The sequence below is a fragment of the Oncorhynchus kisutch genome, unplaced genomic scaffold, assembly GCF_002021735.2.
Source record: "Oncorhynchus kisutch isolate 150728-3 unplaced genomic scaffold, Okis_V2 scaffold796, whole genome shotgun sequence".
In the NCBI taxonomy this organism is placed as follows: domain Eukaryota; kingdom Metazoa; phylum Chordata; class Actinopteri; order Salmoniformes; family Salmonidae; genus Oncorhynchus; species Oncorhynchus kisutch.
This window is the reverse complement of record NW_022262741.1, coordinates 153,226-169,269: the sequence shown is the minus strand read 5'-3', so window position 1 is coordinate 169,269 and position 16,044 is coordinate 153,226. Positions and strand designations below refer to the sequence as shown.

General features: G+C 46.9%; 1 protein-coding gene across 2 annotated transcripts in view; it reads right to left on the bottom strand.

The window, feature by feature from the left end:
• card11 (caspase recruitment domain family, member 11) overlaps window positions 1-16,044 on the bottom strand; it is a 94,416-nt gene that overhangs the window by 17,749 nt on the left and 60,623 nt on the right. For both annotated transcript variants that reach the window (XM_031816430.1, XM_031816429.1), the window contains exons 17-21: window positions 10,185-10,386; window positions 8,823-8,949; window positions 4,105-4,232; window positions 3,300-3,415; window positions 2,740-2,824 (exon numbers count right to left, since the gene is read on the bottom strand). In XM_031816430.1, coding sequence (XP_031672290.1) covers window positions 2,740-2,824; window positions 3,300-3,415; window positions 4,105-4,232; window positions 8,823-8,949; window positions 10,185-10,386 — 658 coding nt within the window. The remainder of the gene's footprint in view (window positions 1-2,739; window positions 2,825-3,299; window positions 3,416-4,104; window positions 4,233-8,822; window positions 8,950-10,184; window positions 10,387-16,044) is intronic.

Here is a 16,044-nt window from a genome sequence, read left to right as displayed (position 1 = left end):
GGAGTGACCCAGGGATGTGTGTGCTTTGGGGACCTTTAACAGAATGTGACTGGCAGAACGGGTGTTGTATGTGGAGGATGAGGGCTGCAGTAGATTCTTTAAATTTATTTTTATTTTACCTTTATTTAACTAGGCAATTCAGTTAAGAACAAATTCTTATTTTCATTGACGATCTAGGAACAGTGGGTTAACTGCCTGTTCAGGGGCAGAACGACAGATTTGTACCTTGTCAGCTCGGGGGTGTTGAACTTGCAACCTTCCGGTTACTAGTCCAACGCTCTAACCACTAGGCTACCAGATATGGGGGAGTGAGGCCCAAGAGGGTTTTATAAATAAGCATCAACCAGTGGGTCTTGCGACGGGTATACAGAGATGACCAGTTTACAGAGGACTGTAGAGTGATGTGTCCTATAAGGAGCGTTGGGGGCCAATCTGACGGCCGAATGGTAATATATGATGTTGATCTGAAGCCACTGACTCGGCCAATAAGTTATTTCCTCCTCTGGCGCACAGTTTCAGAGAAGTCCTCTTTGGAGAAGATGTTGGTTCCTCTCAAATTCTTGTCTCTCTCCAGAACAGATATCTTGTCCTTGAACCTTGGGAACTTGACCCCTAACGGCCTGGGTCTGTCACCTGGGCTCATTACAGGTTTTCCAGACCTACACTCCAACTCAGTCTTTCTATGACCCATCTGGAGCTTTTCAGTGATAATTCTTCTCACTTTCTCCTCATGTGGAGACTCTGGTATGCCATCCACAACAATGGTGTCCGTATCACCTATAACGCCCATATCGGTGGCTATTTTAGGTTGTACGGGTACGTCATATTAGCTCAATCGCCAATTTCTCAGAATCACAGAAACACAACACCTTGAATGAATAACAGAAACAAGTTGCTATGGATGAAATAGATGAAAATAACTGTTCAAAGCATGAAAAACATATATTTTTGTATATCAAACGTGAGTATAAATCTGTGAAATTGTTTAAATATATGATTATTTTGGAGGAATTTAAACCATTTACAGCTAATAAAGGCTAATAAAAGAAAAAGTGTAACTATGTGACAGAAAGTGTCATTTTGACATTTCCAATTTGGACTCGAAAATAACCCTTGTTGGGGCTTTAGGGGTAAAAAAATGGCCCCAGTTGGTGATTTAGTGCTCAAAAATTACCCCTGTTGGGGCTTTTAGCGGTTGAAATATGTTGATGCTTTTAAGGTTAAATTTCAAGCACACTATAACGTGGATCTGTAATGGTCCGTATTGAATCTAGGCCTTAGTTAGTCAGTCAGTTACGTTAGTCAGTCAGTTGTTCAGCCAGTTTGTTAGATAGAAGCTAGGTTAGTTAGTTGGTTAGTTAGTTGGGGACTAGTTAGTTGGTTAGCTAGTTGGTTGGTTTGTTTGTTTGTTAGGGGATAATGGGTTAGGGCCTAGTTAGTTGGAGGCTAGTTAGTAAGGGGCTAGTTAGGTAGAGGCTAGTTATTTAGGGGCTAGTTAGTTAGATGAAAGTTAGTTAGAGGATAATTAGTTAGGGGTAGTTAGTACCCTGAGGTTATGCAGGCTGCTAGTTAGTTAGGGGCTAGTAGGTTGGAGGCTAGTTAGTTTGAGGCTAGTTAGTTAGGGGCTAGTTAGTACCCTGAGGTCAAGCAGGCTGCTAGTTAGTTAGGGGCTAGTTAGTTAGGGGTTAGTTATACCCTGAGGTTATGCAGGCTGCTAATAAGTTAGGGAGTAGTTAGTTTGGGGCTAGTTAGGTAGAGGGCAGTTACTTAATGGCTAGTTAGTTAGGGGCTAGTTAGTTAGATACAAGTTAGTTAGGGGCTAGTTAGTTAGATGCTAGTTAGTTAGGGGCTAGTTAGTTAGAGACAAGTTAGTTAGGGGCTAGTTAGTTAGATGCTAGTTAGTTAGGGGCTAATTAGTACCCTGAAGTTATGCAGGCTGCTAGTTGGTTAGGGGCTAGTTAGGTAGAGGCAAATTAGTTAGGGGCTAGTTAGATAGGAGTTAGTTAGTTAGGAGTTAATTAGCTAGGGGCTAGTTAGTACCCTGAGGTTATGCAGGCTGCTAGTTAGTTAGGGGCTAGTTAGTTAGGGGATAGTTATACCCTGAGGTTAAGCAGACTGCTAATAAGTTAGGGAGTAGTTATTTAGGGGCTAGTTAGTTATGGACTAGTTGGTTATGGGCTAGTTAGTTACGGGCTAGTTATTACCCTGATGTTATGCAGGCTGCTAGTTACTTAGTGGCTAGTTAGTTAGGGGCTAGATAGTTAGAGGCTAGATAGTTAGAGGCTAGATAGTTAGGGGCTAGTTAGTACCCTGAGGTTATGCAGGCTGCTAGTTAGTTATGAGCTGGTTAGTACCCTGAGGTTATGCAGGCTGCTAGTTAGTTACGAGCTAGTTATTACCCTGAGGTTATGCAGGCTGCTAGTCAGTTAGGGGTTAGCTGGCTAGTTAGTTAGGGGCTTGTTAGTGCCCTAAGGTTATGCAGGCTGCTAATTAGTTAGGGGTAAGTTGGCTAGTTAGTTAGGGGTTAGTTAGTACCATGAGGTTATGTAGGCTGCTAATTAGTTAGGGGTAAGTTGGCTAGTTAGTTAGGGGCTAGTTAGTACCGTGAGGTTATGTAGGCTGCTAGTTAGTTAGGGGTAAGTTGGCTAGTTAGTCAGGGGCTAGTTATTACCATGAGGTTATGCAGGCTGCTAGTCAGTTAGGGGGTAGCTGGCTAGCTAATTAGGGGCTAGTTAATACCTTGAAGTTGCGCAGGCTGTCATTCTCCTCTCTTCCTCCTCGACACACCAGCTTCTGCATCTTTACCAGGAGAAGCTGCTGGGCCCTGTAGATCATACACGTGTGCGTGTGCGAACACACACACACACAGACACACACACACACACAGGTCAGTGGTGATCTATAGTGGTTGCTAATCTGAGGTTGTATCGAGCTTCTGCATCTTTTCCAGGAGCAACTGCTGGGCCCTGTAGATCACACACATACAGGTCTGTGGTGAAATGTAGTAGTCTGATGTTACATCAAGATTCTGGATCAGTATTTGAAAGTATTCATCTGGTATTCTGTAGTACTGTGTAGTAATATGTAATAGTCTGTAGTAGTCTGTAGTACTCTGTAGTAGTCTGTAGTACTCTGTAGTAGTGTGTAGTAGTCTGTAGTAGTGTGTAGTAGTATGTAGTACTCTGTAGTAGTCTGTAGTAGTATGTAGTGATCTGTAGTAGTATGTAGTAGTCTGTAGTAGTCTGTAGTACTCTGTAGTTTGTAGTAGTGTGTAGTAGTCCATAGCAGTCTGTATTTACCGTGAGTAAGAGGGGATGGTGCCTTTTTCCGATAGGTCGGTTCCAGAGTAGGCTTCGACCCGGGAGCAAAGCCACTCCCACTTCCCCTGGTGCATCGTGTCCAGGACATGGACCACCTTAATCAATCAATCAACCAATCAAATAAATATGTTAATCAATCAATCAACCAATAAATCACTCAATCAACCGAACAACCAATCAATCAATCATGAATTCAATAAAATAATCAAACCTCATCCAACCAATTACTCAAACAATAAATTAACCAAACAACCAAGCAATCAATCAACCCTAACAACAGCAACACGATAATAACAGGTACCTCATTACATATTGTAGATTGATGTACCTCGTCACAAAGCACATATTGTAGATTATATCATGTATATATTGTATATTGTACACTACCGGTCAACAGGTTTAGAACAGCTACTCATTCAAGGGTTTCTCTTTATTTTTACTATTTTCTACATTGTAGAATAATAGTGAATTGACTACAGGACTATTGACATATGGAATCAAGTAGTTACCAAAAAAGTGGTTCAATTAAGCCAATTTGTGTATCACTGAATCATCATTTAGACTAGGATTTATGAAGTCAATGACTTTCAGAATGAGACTGATATGAGGTAATAACTAACACTTGCACTTACTTTGCTGATAGTTACCTTATTGAGGAAAAGTGTACTTACTATGACTGAGATATGTGGTTGTCTCACTTAGCTATCTTCAGATGAATGTACTAACTGGAAGTCGATCTGGATAAGAGTGTCTACTAAATGACAGGGTTAGGGTCAGCAGGTACCTCATCACAAAGCACGCTCAGGGAGCAGGTGTCTGATTGGCCAGAGATGTTGAGGTTGATTCTGATGTAGAATGAGTCTCCTGACGTCACCGTTCCCTCCGATAGATCCCTCTGCAGCCTCCGGTACCCTGACAGACACACACAGACACACAATAGATCTGAGTTATATTAGATAGATAGCTAGAAAACAATGTTTTTATCTGTATTTGAAGCCTGAGCATAAAGTAAGGTGTCCAGGGTTAGTCCAGGTGTCCAGGGTTAGTCCAGGTGGGTTAGGGTTAGTCCAGGTGGGTTAGGGTTAGTCCAGGTGGGTTAGGGTTAGTCCAGGTGGGTTAGGGTTAGTCCAGGTGGGTTAGGGTTAGTCCAGGTGTCCAGGGTTAGGGTTAGGGTTAGTCCAGGTGGGTTAGGGTTAGTCCAGGTGTCCAGGGTTAGTCCAGGTGGGTTAGGGTTAGTCCAGGTGTCCAGGGTTAGTCCAGGTGGGTTAGGGTTAGTCCAGGTGTCCAGGGTTAGTCCAGGTGGGTTAGGGTTAGTCCAGGTGGGTTAGGGTTAGTCCAGGTGGGTTAGGGTTAGTCCAGGTGTCCAGGGTTAGGGTTAGGGTTAGTCCAGGTGGGTTAGGGTTAGTCCAGGTGTCCAGGGTTAGTCCAGGTGGGTTAGGGTTAGTCCAGGTGGGTTAGGGTTAGTCCAAGTGTCCAGGGTTAGTCCAGGTGGGTTAGGGTTAGTCCAGGTGTCCAGGGTTAGTCCAGGTGGGTTAGGGTTAGTCCAGGTGGGTTAGGGTTAGTCCAGGTGGGTTAGGGTTAGTCCAGGTGTCCAGGGTTAGGGTTAGGGTTAGTCCAGGTGGGTTAGGGTTAGTCCAGGTGTCCAGGGTTAGTCCAGGTGGGTTAGGGTTAGTCCAGGTGGGTTAGGATTAGTCCAGGTGGGTTAGGGTTAGTCCAGGTGGGTTAGGGTTAGTCCAGGGTTAGTCCAGGTGGGTTAGGGTTAGTCCAGGTGTCCAGGGTTAGGGTTAGTCCAGGTGGGTTAGGGTTAGTCCAGGTGGGTTAGGGTTAGTCCAGGTGTCCAGGGTTAGGGTTAGGGTTAGTCCAGGTGGGTTAGGGTTAGTCCAGGTGTCCAGGGTTAGGGTTAGTCCAGGTGGGTTAGGGTTAGTCCAGGTGTCCAGGGTTAGTCCAGGTGTCCAGGGTTAGTCCAGGTGGGTTAGGGTTAGGTTTAGGGTTAGTCCAGGTGGGTTAGGGTTAGTCCAGGTGTCCAGGTGTCCAGGGTTAGGGTTAGTCCAGGTGTCCAGGGTTAGGTTTAGGGTTAGTCCAGGTGTCCAGGGTTTGTCCAGGGTTAGTCCAGGTGTCCAGGGTTAGGGTTAGTCCAGGTGTCCAGGGTTAGGGTTAGGGTTAGTCCAGGTGTCCAGGGTTAGGTTTAGGGTTAGTCCAGGTGTCCAGGGTTAGGGTTAGTCCAGGTGGGTTAGGGTTAGGGTTAGTCCAGGTGTCCAGGGTTAGGGTTAGGGTTAGTCCAGGTGTCCAGGGTTAGGGTTAGTCCAGGTGTCCAGGGTTAGGGTTAGTCCAGGTGTCCAGGGTTAGGGTTAGGGTTAGTCCAGGTGTCCAGGGTTAGGGTTAGTCCAGGTGTCCAGGGTTAGTCCAGGTGTCCAGGGTTAGGGTTAGTCCAGGTGTCCAGGGTTAGGGTTAGTCCAGGTGTCCAGGGTCAGGGTTAGGGTTAGTCCAGGTGGGTTAGGGTTAGTCCAGGTGTCCAGGGTTAGGTTTAGGGTTAGTCCAGGTGGGTTAGGGTTAGTCCAGGTGTCCAGGGTTAGGGTTAGTCCAGGTGTCCAGGGTTAGGTTTAGGGTTAGTCCAGGTGTCCAGGGTTAGTCCAGGTGTCCAGGGTTAGGGTTAGTCCAGGTGTCCAGGGTTAGGGTTAGTCCAGGTGTCCAGGGTTAGGGTTAGGGTTAGTCCAGGTGGGTTAGGGTTAGTCTAGGTGTCCAGGGTTAGGGTTAGGGTTAGTCCAGGTGAGTTAGGGTTAGTCCAGGTGTCCAGGGTTAGGTTTAGGGTTAGTCCAGGTGAGTTAGGGTTAGTCCAGGTGTCCAGGGTTAGGGTTAGGATTAGTCCAGGTGTCCAGGGTTAGGTTTAGGGTTAGTCCAGGTGTCCAGGGTTAGGTTTAGGGTTAGTCCAGGTGGGTTAGGGTTAGTCCAGGTGTCCAGGGTTAGGTTTAGGGTTAGTCCAGGTGTCCAGGGTTAGGTTTAGGGTTAGTCCAGGTGGGTTAGGGTTAGTCCAGGTGTCCAGGGTTAGGTTTAGGGTTAGTCCAGGTGTCCAGGGTTAGGGTTAGTCCAGGTGGGTTAGGGTTAGTCTAGGTGTCCAGGGTTAGGTTTAGGGTTAGTCCAGGTGTCCAGGGTTAGGGTTAGGGTTAGTCCAGGTGGGTTAGGGTTAGTCTAGGTGTCCAGGGTTTGTCCAGGGTTAGTCCAGGTGTCCAGGGTTAGGGTTAGTCCAGGTGTCCAGGGTTAGGGTTAGTCCAGGTGGGTTAGGGTTAGTCTAGGTGTCCAGGGTTAGTCCAGGTGTCCAGGGTTAGGGTTAGTCCAGGTGTCCAGGGTTAGGGTTAGTCCAGGTGGGTTAGGGTTAGTCCAGGTGGGTTAGGGTTAGGTTTAGGGTTAGTCCAGGTGTCCAGGGTTAGGTTTAGGGTTAGTCCAGGTGTCCAGGGTTAGGTTTAGGGTTAGTCCAGGTGTCCAGGGTTAGGGTTAGTCCAGGTGGGTTAGGGTTAGGGTTAGTCCAGGTGTCCAGGGTTAGGGTTAGGGTTAGTCCAGGTGTCCAGGGTTAGGGTTAGTCCAGGTGTCCAGGGTTAGGGTTAGTCCAGGTGTCCAGGGTTAGGGTTAGGGTTAGTCCAGGTGGGTTAGGGTTAGTCCAGGTGTCCAGGGTTAGGTTTAGGGTTAGTCCAGGTGGGTTAGGGTTAGTCCAGGTGTCCAGGGTTAGGGTTAGTCCAGGTGTCCAGGGTTAGGTTTAGGGTTAGTCCAGGTGTCCAGGGTTTGTCCAGGGTTAGTCCAGGGTTAGGGTTAGTCCAGGTGTCCAGGGTTAGGGTTAGGGTTAGTCCAGGTGGGTTAGGGTTAGTCTAGGTGTCCAGGGTTAGGGTTAGGGTTAGTCCAGGTGAGTTAGGGTTAGTCCAGGTGTCCAGGGTTAGGTTTAGGGTTAGTCCAGGTGAGTTAGGGTTAGTCCAGGTGTCCAGGGTTAGGGTTAGGGTTAGTCCAGGTGTCCAGGGTTAGGTTTAGGGTTAGTCCAGGTGTCCAGGGTTAGGTTTAGGGTTAGTCCAGGTGGGTTAGGGTTAGTCCAGGTGTCCAGGGTTAGGTTTAGGGTTAGTCCAGGTGTCCAGGGTTAGGTTTAGGGTTAGTCCAGGTGGGTTAGGGTTAGTCCAGGTGTCCAGGGTTAGGTTTAGGGTTAGTCCAGGTGTCCAGGGTTAGGGTTAGTCCAGGTGGGTTAGGGTTAGTCTAGGTGTCCAGGGTTAGGTTTAGGGTTAGTCCAGGTGTCCAGGGTTAGGGTTAGGGTTAGTCCAGGTGGGTTAGGGTTAGTCTAGGTGTCCAGGGTTTGTCCAGGGTTAGTCCAGGTGTCCAGGGTTAGGGTTAGTCCAGGTGTCCAGGGTTAGGGTTAGTCCAGGTGGGTTAGGGTTAGTCTAGGTGTCCAGGGTTAGTCCAGGTGTCCAGGGTTAGGGTTAGTCCAGGTGTCCAGGGTTAGGGTTAGTCCAGGTGTCCAGGGTTAGGGTTACTCCAGGTGTACAGGGTTAGGGTTAGTCCAGGTGTCCAGGGTTAGGTTTAGGGTTAGTCCAGGTGTCCAGGGTTAGGGTTAGGGTTAGTCCAGGTGTCCAGGGTTAGTCCAGGTGTCCAGGGTTAGGGTTAGTCCAGGTGTCCAGGGTTAGGGTTAGGGTTAGTCCAGGTGTCCAGGGTTAGGGTTAGGGTTAGTCCAGGTGGGTTAGGGTTAGTCTAGGTGTCCAGGGTTAGGTTTAGGGTTAGTCCAGGTGTCCAGGGTTAGGTTTAGGGTTAGTCCAGGTGTCCAGGGTTAGGGTTAGTCCAGGTGGGTTAGGGTTAGTCCAGGTGTCCAGGGTTAGGTTTAGGGTTAGTCCAGGTGTCCAGGGTTAGGTTTAGGGTTAGTCCAGGTGTCCAGGGTTAGGGTTAGGGTTAGTCCAGGTGGGTTAGGGTTAGTCCAGGTGTCCAGGGTTAGGTTTAGGGTTAGTCCAGGTGTCCAGGGTTAGGTTTAGGGTTAGTCCAGGTGTCCAGGGTTAGGGTTAGTCCAGGTGGGTTAGGGTTAGTCTAGGTGTCCAGGGTTAGTCCAGGTGTCCAGGGTTAGGTTTAGGGTTAGTCCAGGTGTCCAGGGTTAGGGTTAGTCCAGGTGGGTTAGGGTTAGTCTAGGTGTCCAGGGTTAGTCCAGGTGTCCAGGGTTAGGGTTAGTCCAGGTGTCCAGGGTTAGGTTTAGGGTTAGTCCAGGTGTCCAGGGTTAGGGTTAGGGTTAGTCCAGGTGGGTTAGGGTTAGTCTAGGTGTCCAGGGTTAGTCCAGGTGTCCAGGGTTAGGGTTAGTCCAGGTGTCCAGGGTTAGGGTTACTCCAGGTGTACAGGGTTAGGGTTACTCCAGGTGTACAGGGTTAGGGTTAGGGTTAGTCCTAATGCAGATAAAACCTCCACTACAATGGTGTTAGGGGATTTACAATGGTGTTAGGGGATGGTGTGTTTGCCTGTGTGTGTGTGTACGTTTACAGTGTAAGAACGTACCATCATAGTTGGCACGGTAGTGCAGTTGGATTGGTCCAGAGCAACGTTGCATCGTCCAATGGGCTTCCTCCTGGGTGCAGGTGTCCAACGAGATGCTCTGGTTCTCCCCGCGGATACAGCCCTCCAGCTGAACCAGCCAATGACAGAGAGGGAAGGGGAACAGAGCCAAAAAGAAGACAGCTGTAGGTCCACTAATTCCTTATACGGAGCCCAGTCATTTTATTCAACATGCCAATATTATGGAATTTTCAATGGTTGTACTTAAAAAAAAAAAATCTGTGTTTATAATACCTTAGGGTTAGGGTACCTCAGGGTACCTTAGGGTTAGGGTACCTTAGGGTTAGGGTACCTTGGGGTTAGGGTACCTAGGGCACCTCAGGGTTAGGGTACCTTAGGGTTAGGGTTCCTTAGGGTTAGGGTACCTTAAGGTTAGTGTACCTTAGGGTACCTCAAGGTTAGGGTTCCTCAGGGTTAGGGTACCTTAGGGTTAGGGTACCTTAGGGTACCTTAGGGTTAGGGTACCTTAAGGTTAGGGTACCTTGGGGTTAGGGTACCTAGGGCACCTCAGGGTTAGGGTACCTTAGGGTTAGGGTACCTTAGGGTTAGGGTTCCTTAGGGTTCCTCAGGGTTAGGGTTCCTCAGGGTTAGGGTACCTTAGGGTTAGGGTACCTTAGGGTTAGGGTTCCTTAGGGTTAGGGTACCTAGGGCACCTCAGGGTTAGGGTACCTTAGGGTTAGGGTACCTTAGGGTTAGGGTTCCTTAGGGTTCCTCAGGGTTAGGGTACCTTAGGGTTAGGGTACCTTAGGGTTAGGGTTCCTTAGGGTTAGGGTACCTTAAGGTTAGTGTACCTTAGGGTACCTCAAGGTTAGGGTTCCTCAGGGTTAGGGTACCTTAGGGTTAGGGTACCTTAGGGTTAGGGTACCTTAAGGTTAGGGTACCTTAGGGTTAGGGTTCCTCAGGGTTAGGGTACCTTAGGGTTAGGGTACCTTAGGGTTAGGGTACCTTAAGGTTAGGGTACCTTAGGGTTAGGGTTCCTCAGGGTTAGGGTACCTTAGGGTTAGGGTTCCTTAGGGTTAGGGCACCTAGGGTACCTTAGGGTTAGGGCACCTTAGGGTTAGGGTACCTAGGGTACCTTAGGGTTAGGGTACCTCAGGGCTAAGGTACCTATGGTACCTTAGGGTTGGGGTTCCTCAGGGTTAGGGTAGCGTAGGGTTAGAGTACCTCCGGGTTACAGTATCTAGGGTACCTTAGGGTTAGGGCACCTTAGGGTTAGGGTACCTAGGGTACCTCAGGGTTAGGGTACCTCAGGGTTAGGGTACCTGGAGTACCTTAGTAGTTTGTGTGCATCACAGTGTATCTCACCAAAAGGAGGTGGTGGCCCTCCCGTAGCCCCGCCTTCTCAGCGCCGGACTCTGATTGGACAGACGACACAAAGATTCCACTGTCGTTACCACCAACCAGCGTGACATCAGCCAAAAGTTGGTCGCCTAGCAATGAAAGCTCCTGGACTGGCCGCAGAGAAGAGCTGACCCTCGAGAAGGAGGAGAGAGACGGACGGAAAGGCCTACACACACACACACACACACACACACACACATACACACACACACACACACACACACACACACACACACACACACACACATACATACATACATACATACACACACACACACACACACACACACACACACACACACACACACACACACACACACACACACACACACACACACACACACATATACACATACACACACACACACACACATATACACACACACACACACACATACACACACACACATATACACACACACACACACACACACACACACACATACATACATACATACATACACACACACATATACAAACACACATATACACACACACGTACACACACGTACAAACATATGCGTACACACACACACACATATACATTGACACACGCACACACATATACACACAAATACAAACACACACATATACAAACACACACACCCAACACACATACAAACACAAATGTTAAGGTTTGTCATTTGTACATGAATGTTTGTGTGTGTTTGTGAGAAGCTTCCATTAAAGAAACCGATCTGAGTTATATTAGATAGATAGCTTTGAAGAGATGATTGTGGACTACAGGAAAAAGAGGACCGAGCACACCCCCATTCTCATCGACGGGGCTGCAGTGGAGCAGGTTGAGAGCTTCAAGTTCCTTGGTGTCCACATCACCAACAAACTAACATGGTCCAAGCACACCAAGACAGTCATGAAGAGGGCACGACAAAACCTATTCCTCAGGAGACTGAAAAGATCCTCAGATCCTCAAAAGGTTCTAAAGGTTAAAGGTTATACAGCTGCACCATCTAGAGCACTGCTTGCATCACTACCTCGTATGGCAACTGCTCGGCCTCCGACCGCAAGGCACTAGAGGGTAATGCGAATGGCCCAGTACATCACTGGGGCCAAGTTTCCTGCCATCCAGGACCTCTATACCAGGTGGTGTCAGAGGAAGGCCCTAAAAATTGTCAAAGACTCCAGCCACCCTAGTCATAGACTGTTCTCTCTGCTACCGCAAAGCAAGAGGTACCGGAACATCTAGTCAAATGGCTACCCAGCCTATTTGCATTGCCCCTCCCCCTCTTTACACCACTGCTACTCTCTGTTGTCATCTATGCATAGTCACGTTAATAACTCTACCTACATGTACATACTACCTCAACTAACCGGTGCCCCGGCACATTGACTCTGTATCGGTACCCCCCTGTATATAGCCTCCACATTGACTCTGTATCGGTACCCCCTGTATATAGTCTCCACATTGACTCTGTACCGGTACCCCCTGTATATAGTCTCCACATTGACTCTGTACCGTAATACCCTGTATATAGCCTCCACATTGACTCTGTACCGGTACCCCCTGTATATAGCCTCCACATTGACTCTGTATCGGTACCCCCTGTATATAGCCTCCACATTGACTCTGTATCAGTACCCCTTGTATATAGTCTCACTATTGTTATTTTACTGCTGATCTTTAATTACTTGTTACTTTTATCTCTTATTCTTATCCGTATGTTTTTGAAACTGCATTGTTGGTTAGGGGCTCGTAAGTAAGCATTTCACTGTGAGGTCTACTACACCTGTTGTATTCAGCATTCCACTGTGAGGTCTACTACACCTGTTGTATTCAGCATTTCACTGTAAGGTCTACTACACCTGTTGTATTCAGCATTTCACTGTAAGGTCTACTACACCTGTTGAATTTGACGCATGTAACTAATACAATTTGATTTGATTTGAATCCACGATATGGCAGAGGTTGAAAAGCCATGGGGCGGCAGGGTAGCCTAGTGGTTAGATTGTTGGACTAGTAACCGAAAGTTCAAATCCCCGAGCTGACAAGGTACAAATCTGTCGTTCTGCCCCTGAACAGGCAGTTAACCCACTGTTCCTAGGCCGTCATTGAAAATAAGAATTTGTTCTTAACTGACTTGCCTGGTTAAATAAAGGTAAAATAAAAATAAATAAATACAAAATAAGATGTGTTTTCTTAACAACAGTTTATGGTCAACAATATCAAAGGCTGCCCTAACCCCAACCCTAACCTTAACCCTAACCTTGACCCTAATAGTACAGCTCCCAATCATATTATTATCCATTTCTTTCAACCAATCATTTGTGTCTGTTAACATGTTGATTGCCCTTCTCTTTAAGCATACTGAAAGTATTTTGTTAATTTGTTTACAGAGAAATAGCATTGCATTTGGTCAACAAAATGAAACAATTCTAACAGTTTGCTAAGAGCTGGTAGGTCTGCTGTTAGAAACAGAAAAGGCCGCTTTACCACTCTTAAGTAGCTGAATGACTTTGGCTTCCCTCCAGGCCTGAGGACAAAGACTTTCTTCTAGGCTCAGATTAAAGATATGACAGATAGGAGTGGCTATAGAGTCAGATACCATCCTCAGTAGGAGTGGCTATAGAGTCAGATACCATCCTCAGTAGGAGTGGCTATAGAGTCAGCTACCATCCTCAGTAGGAGTGGCTATAGAGTCAGATACCATCCTCAGTAGGAGTGGCTATAGAGTCAGATACCATCCTCAGTAGGAGTGGCTATAGAGTCAGCTACCATCCTCAGTAGGAGTGGCTATAGAGTCAGATACCATCCTCAGTAGGAGTGGCTATAGAGTCAGATACCATCCTCAGTAGGAGTGGCTATAGAGTCAGATACCATCCTCAGTAGGAGTGGCTATAGAGTCAGATACCATCCTCAGTAGGAGTGGCTATAGAGTCAGATACCATCCTCAGTAGGAGTGGCTATAGAGTCAGATACCATCCTCAGTAGGAGTGGCTATAGAGTCAGATACCATCCTCAGTAGGAGTGGCTATAGAGTCAGATACCATCCTCAGTAGGAGTGGCTATAGAGTCAGATACCATCCTCAGTAGGAGTGGCTATAGAGTCAGTAGGAGTGGCTATAGAGTCAGATACCATCCTCAGTAGGAGTGGCTATAGAGTCAGATACCATCCTCAGTAGGAGTGGCTATAGAGTCAGTAGGAGTGGCTATAGAGTCAGCTACCATCCTCAGTAGGAGTGGCTATAGAGTCAGATACCATCCTCAGTAGGAGTGGCTATAGAGTCAGATACCATCCTCAGTAGCTTTCCTTCTAAGTTGTCAATTTCGAGGTTTGTCAATACTGATCGATAACAATAATTTTTCCCCCTCTCACACACTAACTTTACAAAATTCAAACTTTATTTCAAACTTTTCTTCCATTATTTGTTTTTTATGCATGAGTACGTTGGCTCACTGGTCGTTGTTGGCATTTCCTGCCTAAGTTTGTCCACTTTGTTTGTCCATTAAAATAATGGTCAACATCAAATGGTTTTGTTATGAATAAGCCATCTGATTGGGTGAATGATGGAGTTGAATGTCTTTCTGCCCATCATTTCATTTAAATCCACAGTTTCCCATCATTCTCATTGATCTTCATGATACAGTTTCTTCTTCTTTGTGTTGAGTTTAGTCACATCATTTCTAAATGTGCAGTAAGTCAGCCAGTTAGAAGTGTAGCCAGACTTATTAGCCACTCCTTTTGCCCCATCTCTTTCAACCATACAGTTTTCAATTCCTCATCAATCCATGGAGCCTTAACAGTTGTAACAGTCAGTTTCTTAACTGGTGCATGTGAATCAATTATTGGAAGAGGCAATTTCATACATTTCATAAAGATGCTCCTTATTAATCACATCAGACTAACAAATATACACTGCTCAAAAAGATAAAGGGAACACTTAAACAACACAATGTAACTCCAAGGCAATCACACTTCTGTCAAATCAAACTGTCCACTTAGGAAGCAACACTGATTGACAATACATTGCACATGCTGTTGTGCAAATGGAATAGACAACAGGTGGAAATTATAGGCAATTAGCAAGACACCCCCAATAAAGGAGTGGTTCTGCAGGTGGTGACCACAGACCACTTCTCAGTTCCTATGCTTCCTGGCTGATGTTTTGGTCACTTTTGAATGCTGGTGGTGCTTTCACTCTAGTGGTAGCATGAGACGGAGTCTACAACCCACACAAGTGGCTCAGGTAGTGCAGGTCATCCAGGTTGGAACATCAATGCGAGCTGTGTCAAGATGGTTTGCTGTGTCTGTCAGCGTAGTGTCCAGAGCATAGAGGCTCTACCAGGAGACAGGCCAGTACATCAGGAGACATGGAGGAGGCCGTAGGAGGGCAACAACCCAGCAGCAGGACCGCTACCTCCACCTTTGTGCAAGGATGAGCATAGCCAGAGCCCTGCAAAATGACCTCCAGCAGGCCACAAATGTGCATGTGTCTGCTCAAACGGTCAGAAACAGACTCCGTGAGGGTGGTATGAGGAACTGTCGTCCACAGGTGGGGGTTGTGCTAACAGCCCAACACCGTGCAGGACGTTTGGCATTTGCCAGAAAACACCAAGATTGGCAAATTCGCCACTGGCACCCTGTGCTCTTCACAGATGAAAGCAGGTTCACACTGAGCACATGTGACAGACGTGACAGAGTCTGGAGACGCCGTGGAGAACGTTCTGCTGCCTGCAACATCCTCCAGCATGACCAGTTTGGCGGTGGGTCAGTCATGGTGTGGGGTGGCATTTCTTTGGGGGGCCGCACAGCCCTCCATGTGCTCGCCAGAGGTAGCCTGACTGCCATTAGGTACCGAGATGAGATCCTCAGACCCCTTGTGAGACCAAATGCTGGTGCGGTTGGCCCTGGGTTCCTCCTAATGCAAGACAATGCTAGACCTCATGTGGCTGGAGTGTGTCAGCAGTTCCTGCAAGAGGAAGGCATTGATGCTATGGATGGCCCGCCCGTTCCCCAGACCTGAATCCAATTGAGCACATCTGGGACATCATGTCTTGCTCCATCCACCAATGCCACGTTGCACCACAGACTGTCCAGGAGTTGTCGGATGCTTTAGTCCAGGTCTGGGAGGAGATCCCTCAGGAGACCATCCGCCACCTCATCAGGAGCATGCCCAGGCGTTGTAGGGAGGTCATACAGGCACGTGGAGGCCACACACACTACTGAGCCTCATTTTGACTTGTTTTAAGGACATTACATCAAAGTTGGATCAGCCTGTAATGCGGATTTCCACTTTAATTTTGAGTGTGACTCCAAATCCAGACCTCCATAGGTTGATAAATTTGATTTCAATTGATAATTTTTGTGTGATTTTGTTGTCAGCACATGCAACTATGTAAAGATAAAAGTATTTAATAAGAATATTTCATTAATTCAGATCTAGGATGTGTTATTTTTGTGTTCCCTTTATTTTTTTGAGCAGTGTACAAAATATTTTAACATCATCCACATAAGAGTCACAGCAAAATCTTTTGTATGATCTCTTATATACTATTTTAGGCCCAGCATTTGGAACTTTTGCTTTCCTGAATATAGCCAGTATATTGTGATCACTGCATCCAATGGGTATGGATAAAGCTTAAGAATAAGTTTTACAGTATTAGTAAAAATGGCATGAATAACTGTGGATGATCTTGTTCCTGTATGTCGTCTGGAGATAGAGAGGAGGACCAAGACGCGACGTGGTAAGTATTCGTCATTGTAATGGGAAAACTGAACACTACAAAACAACACCGTGACAACCGTGAAGCTAATGCACAATCGTGCTGACACAAACACTACACATAGACCATCACCCACAATGA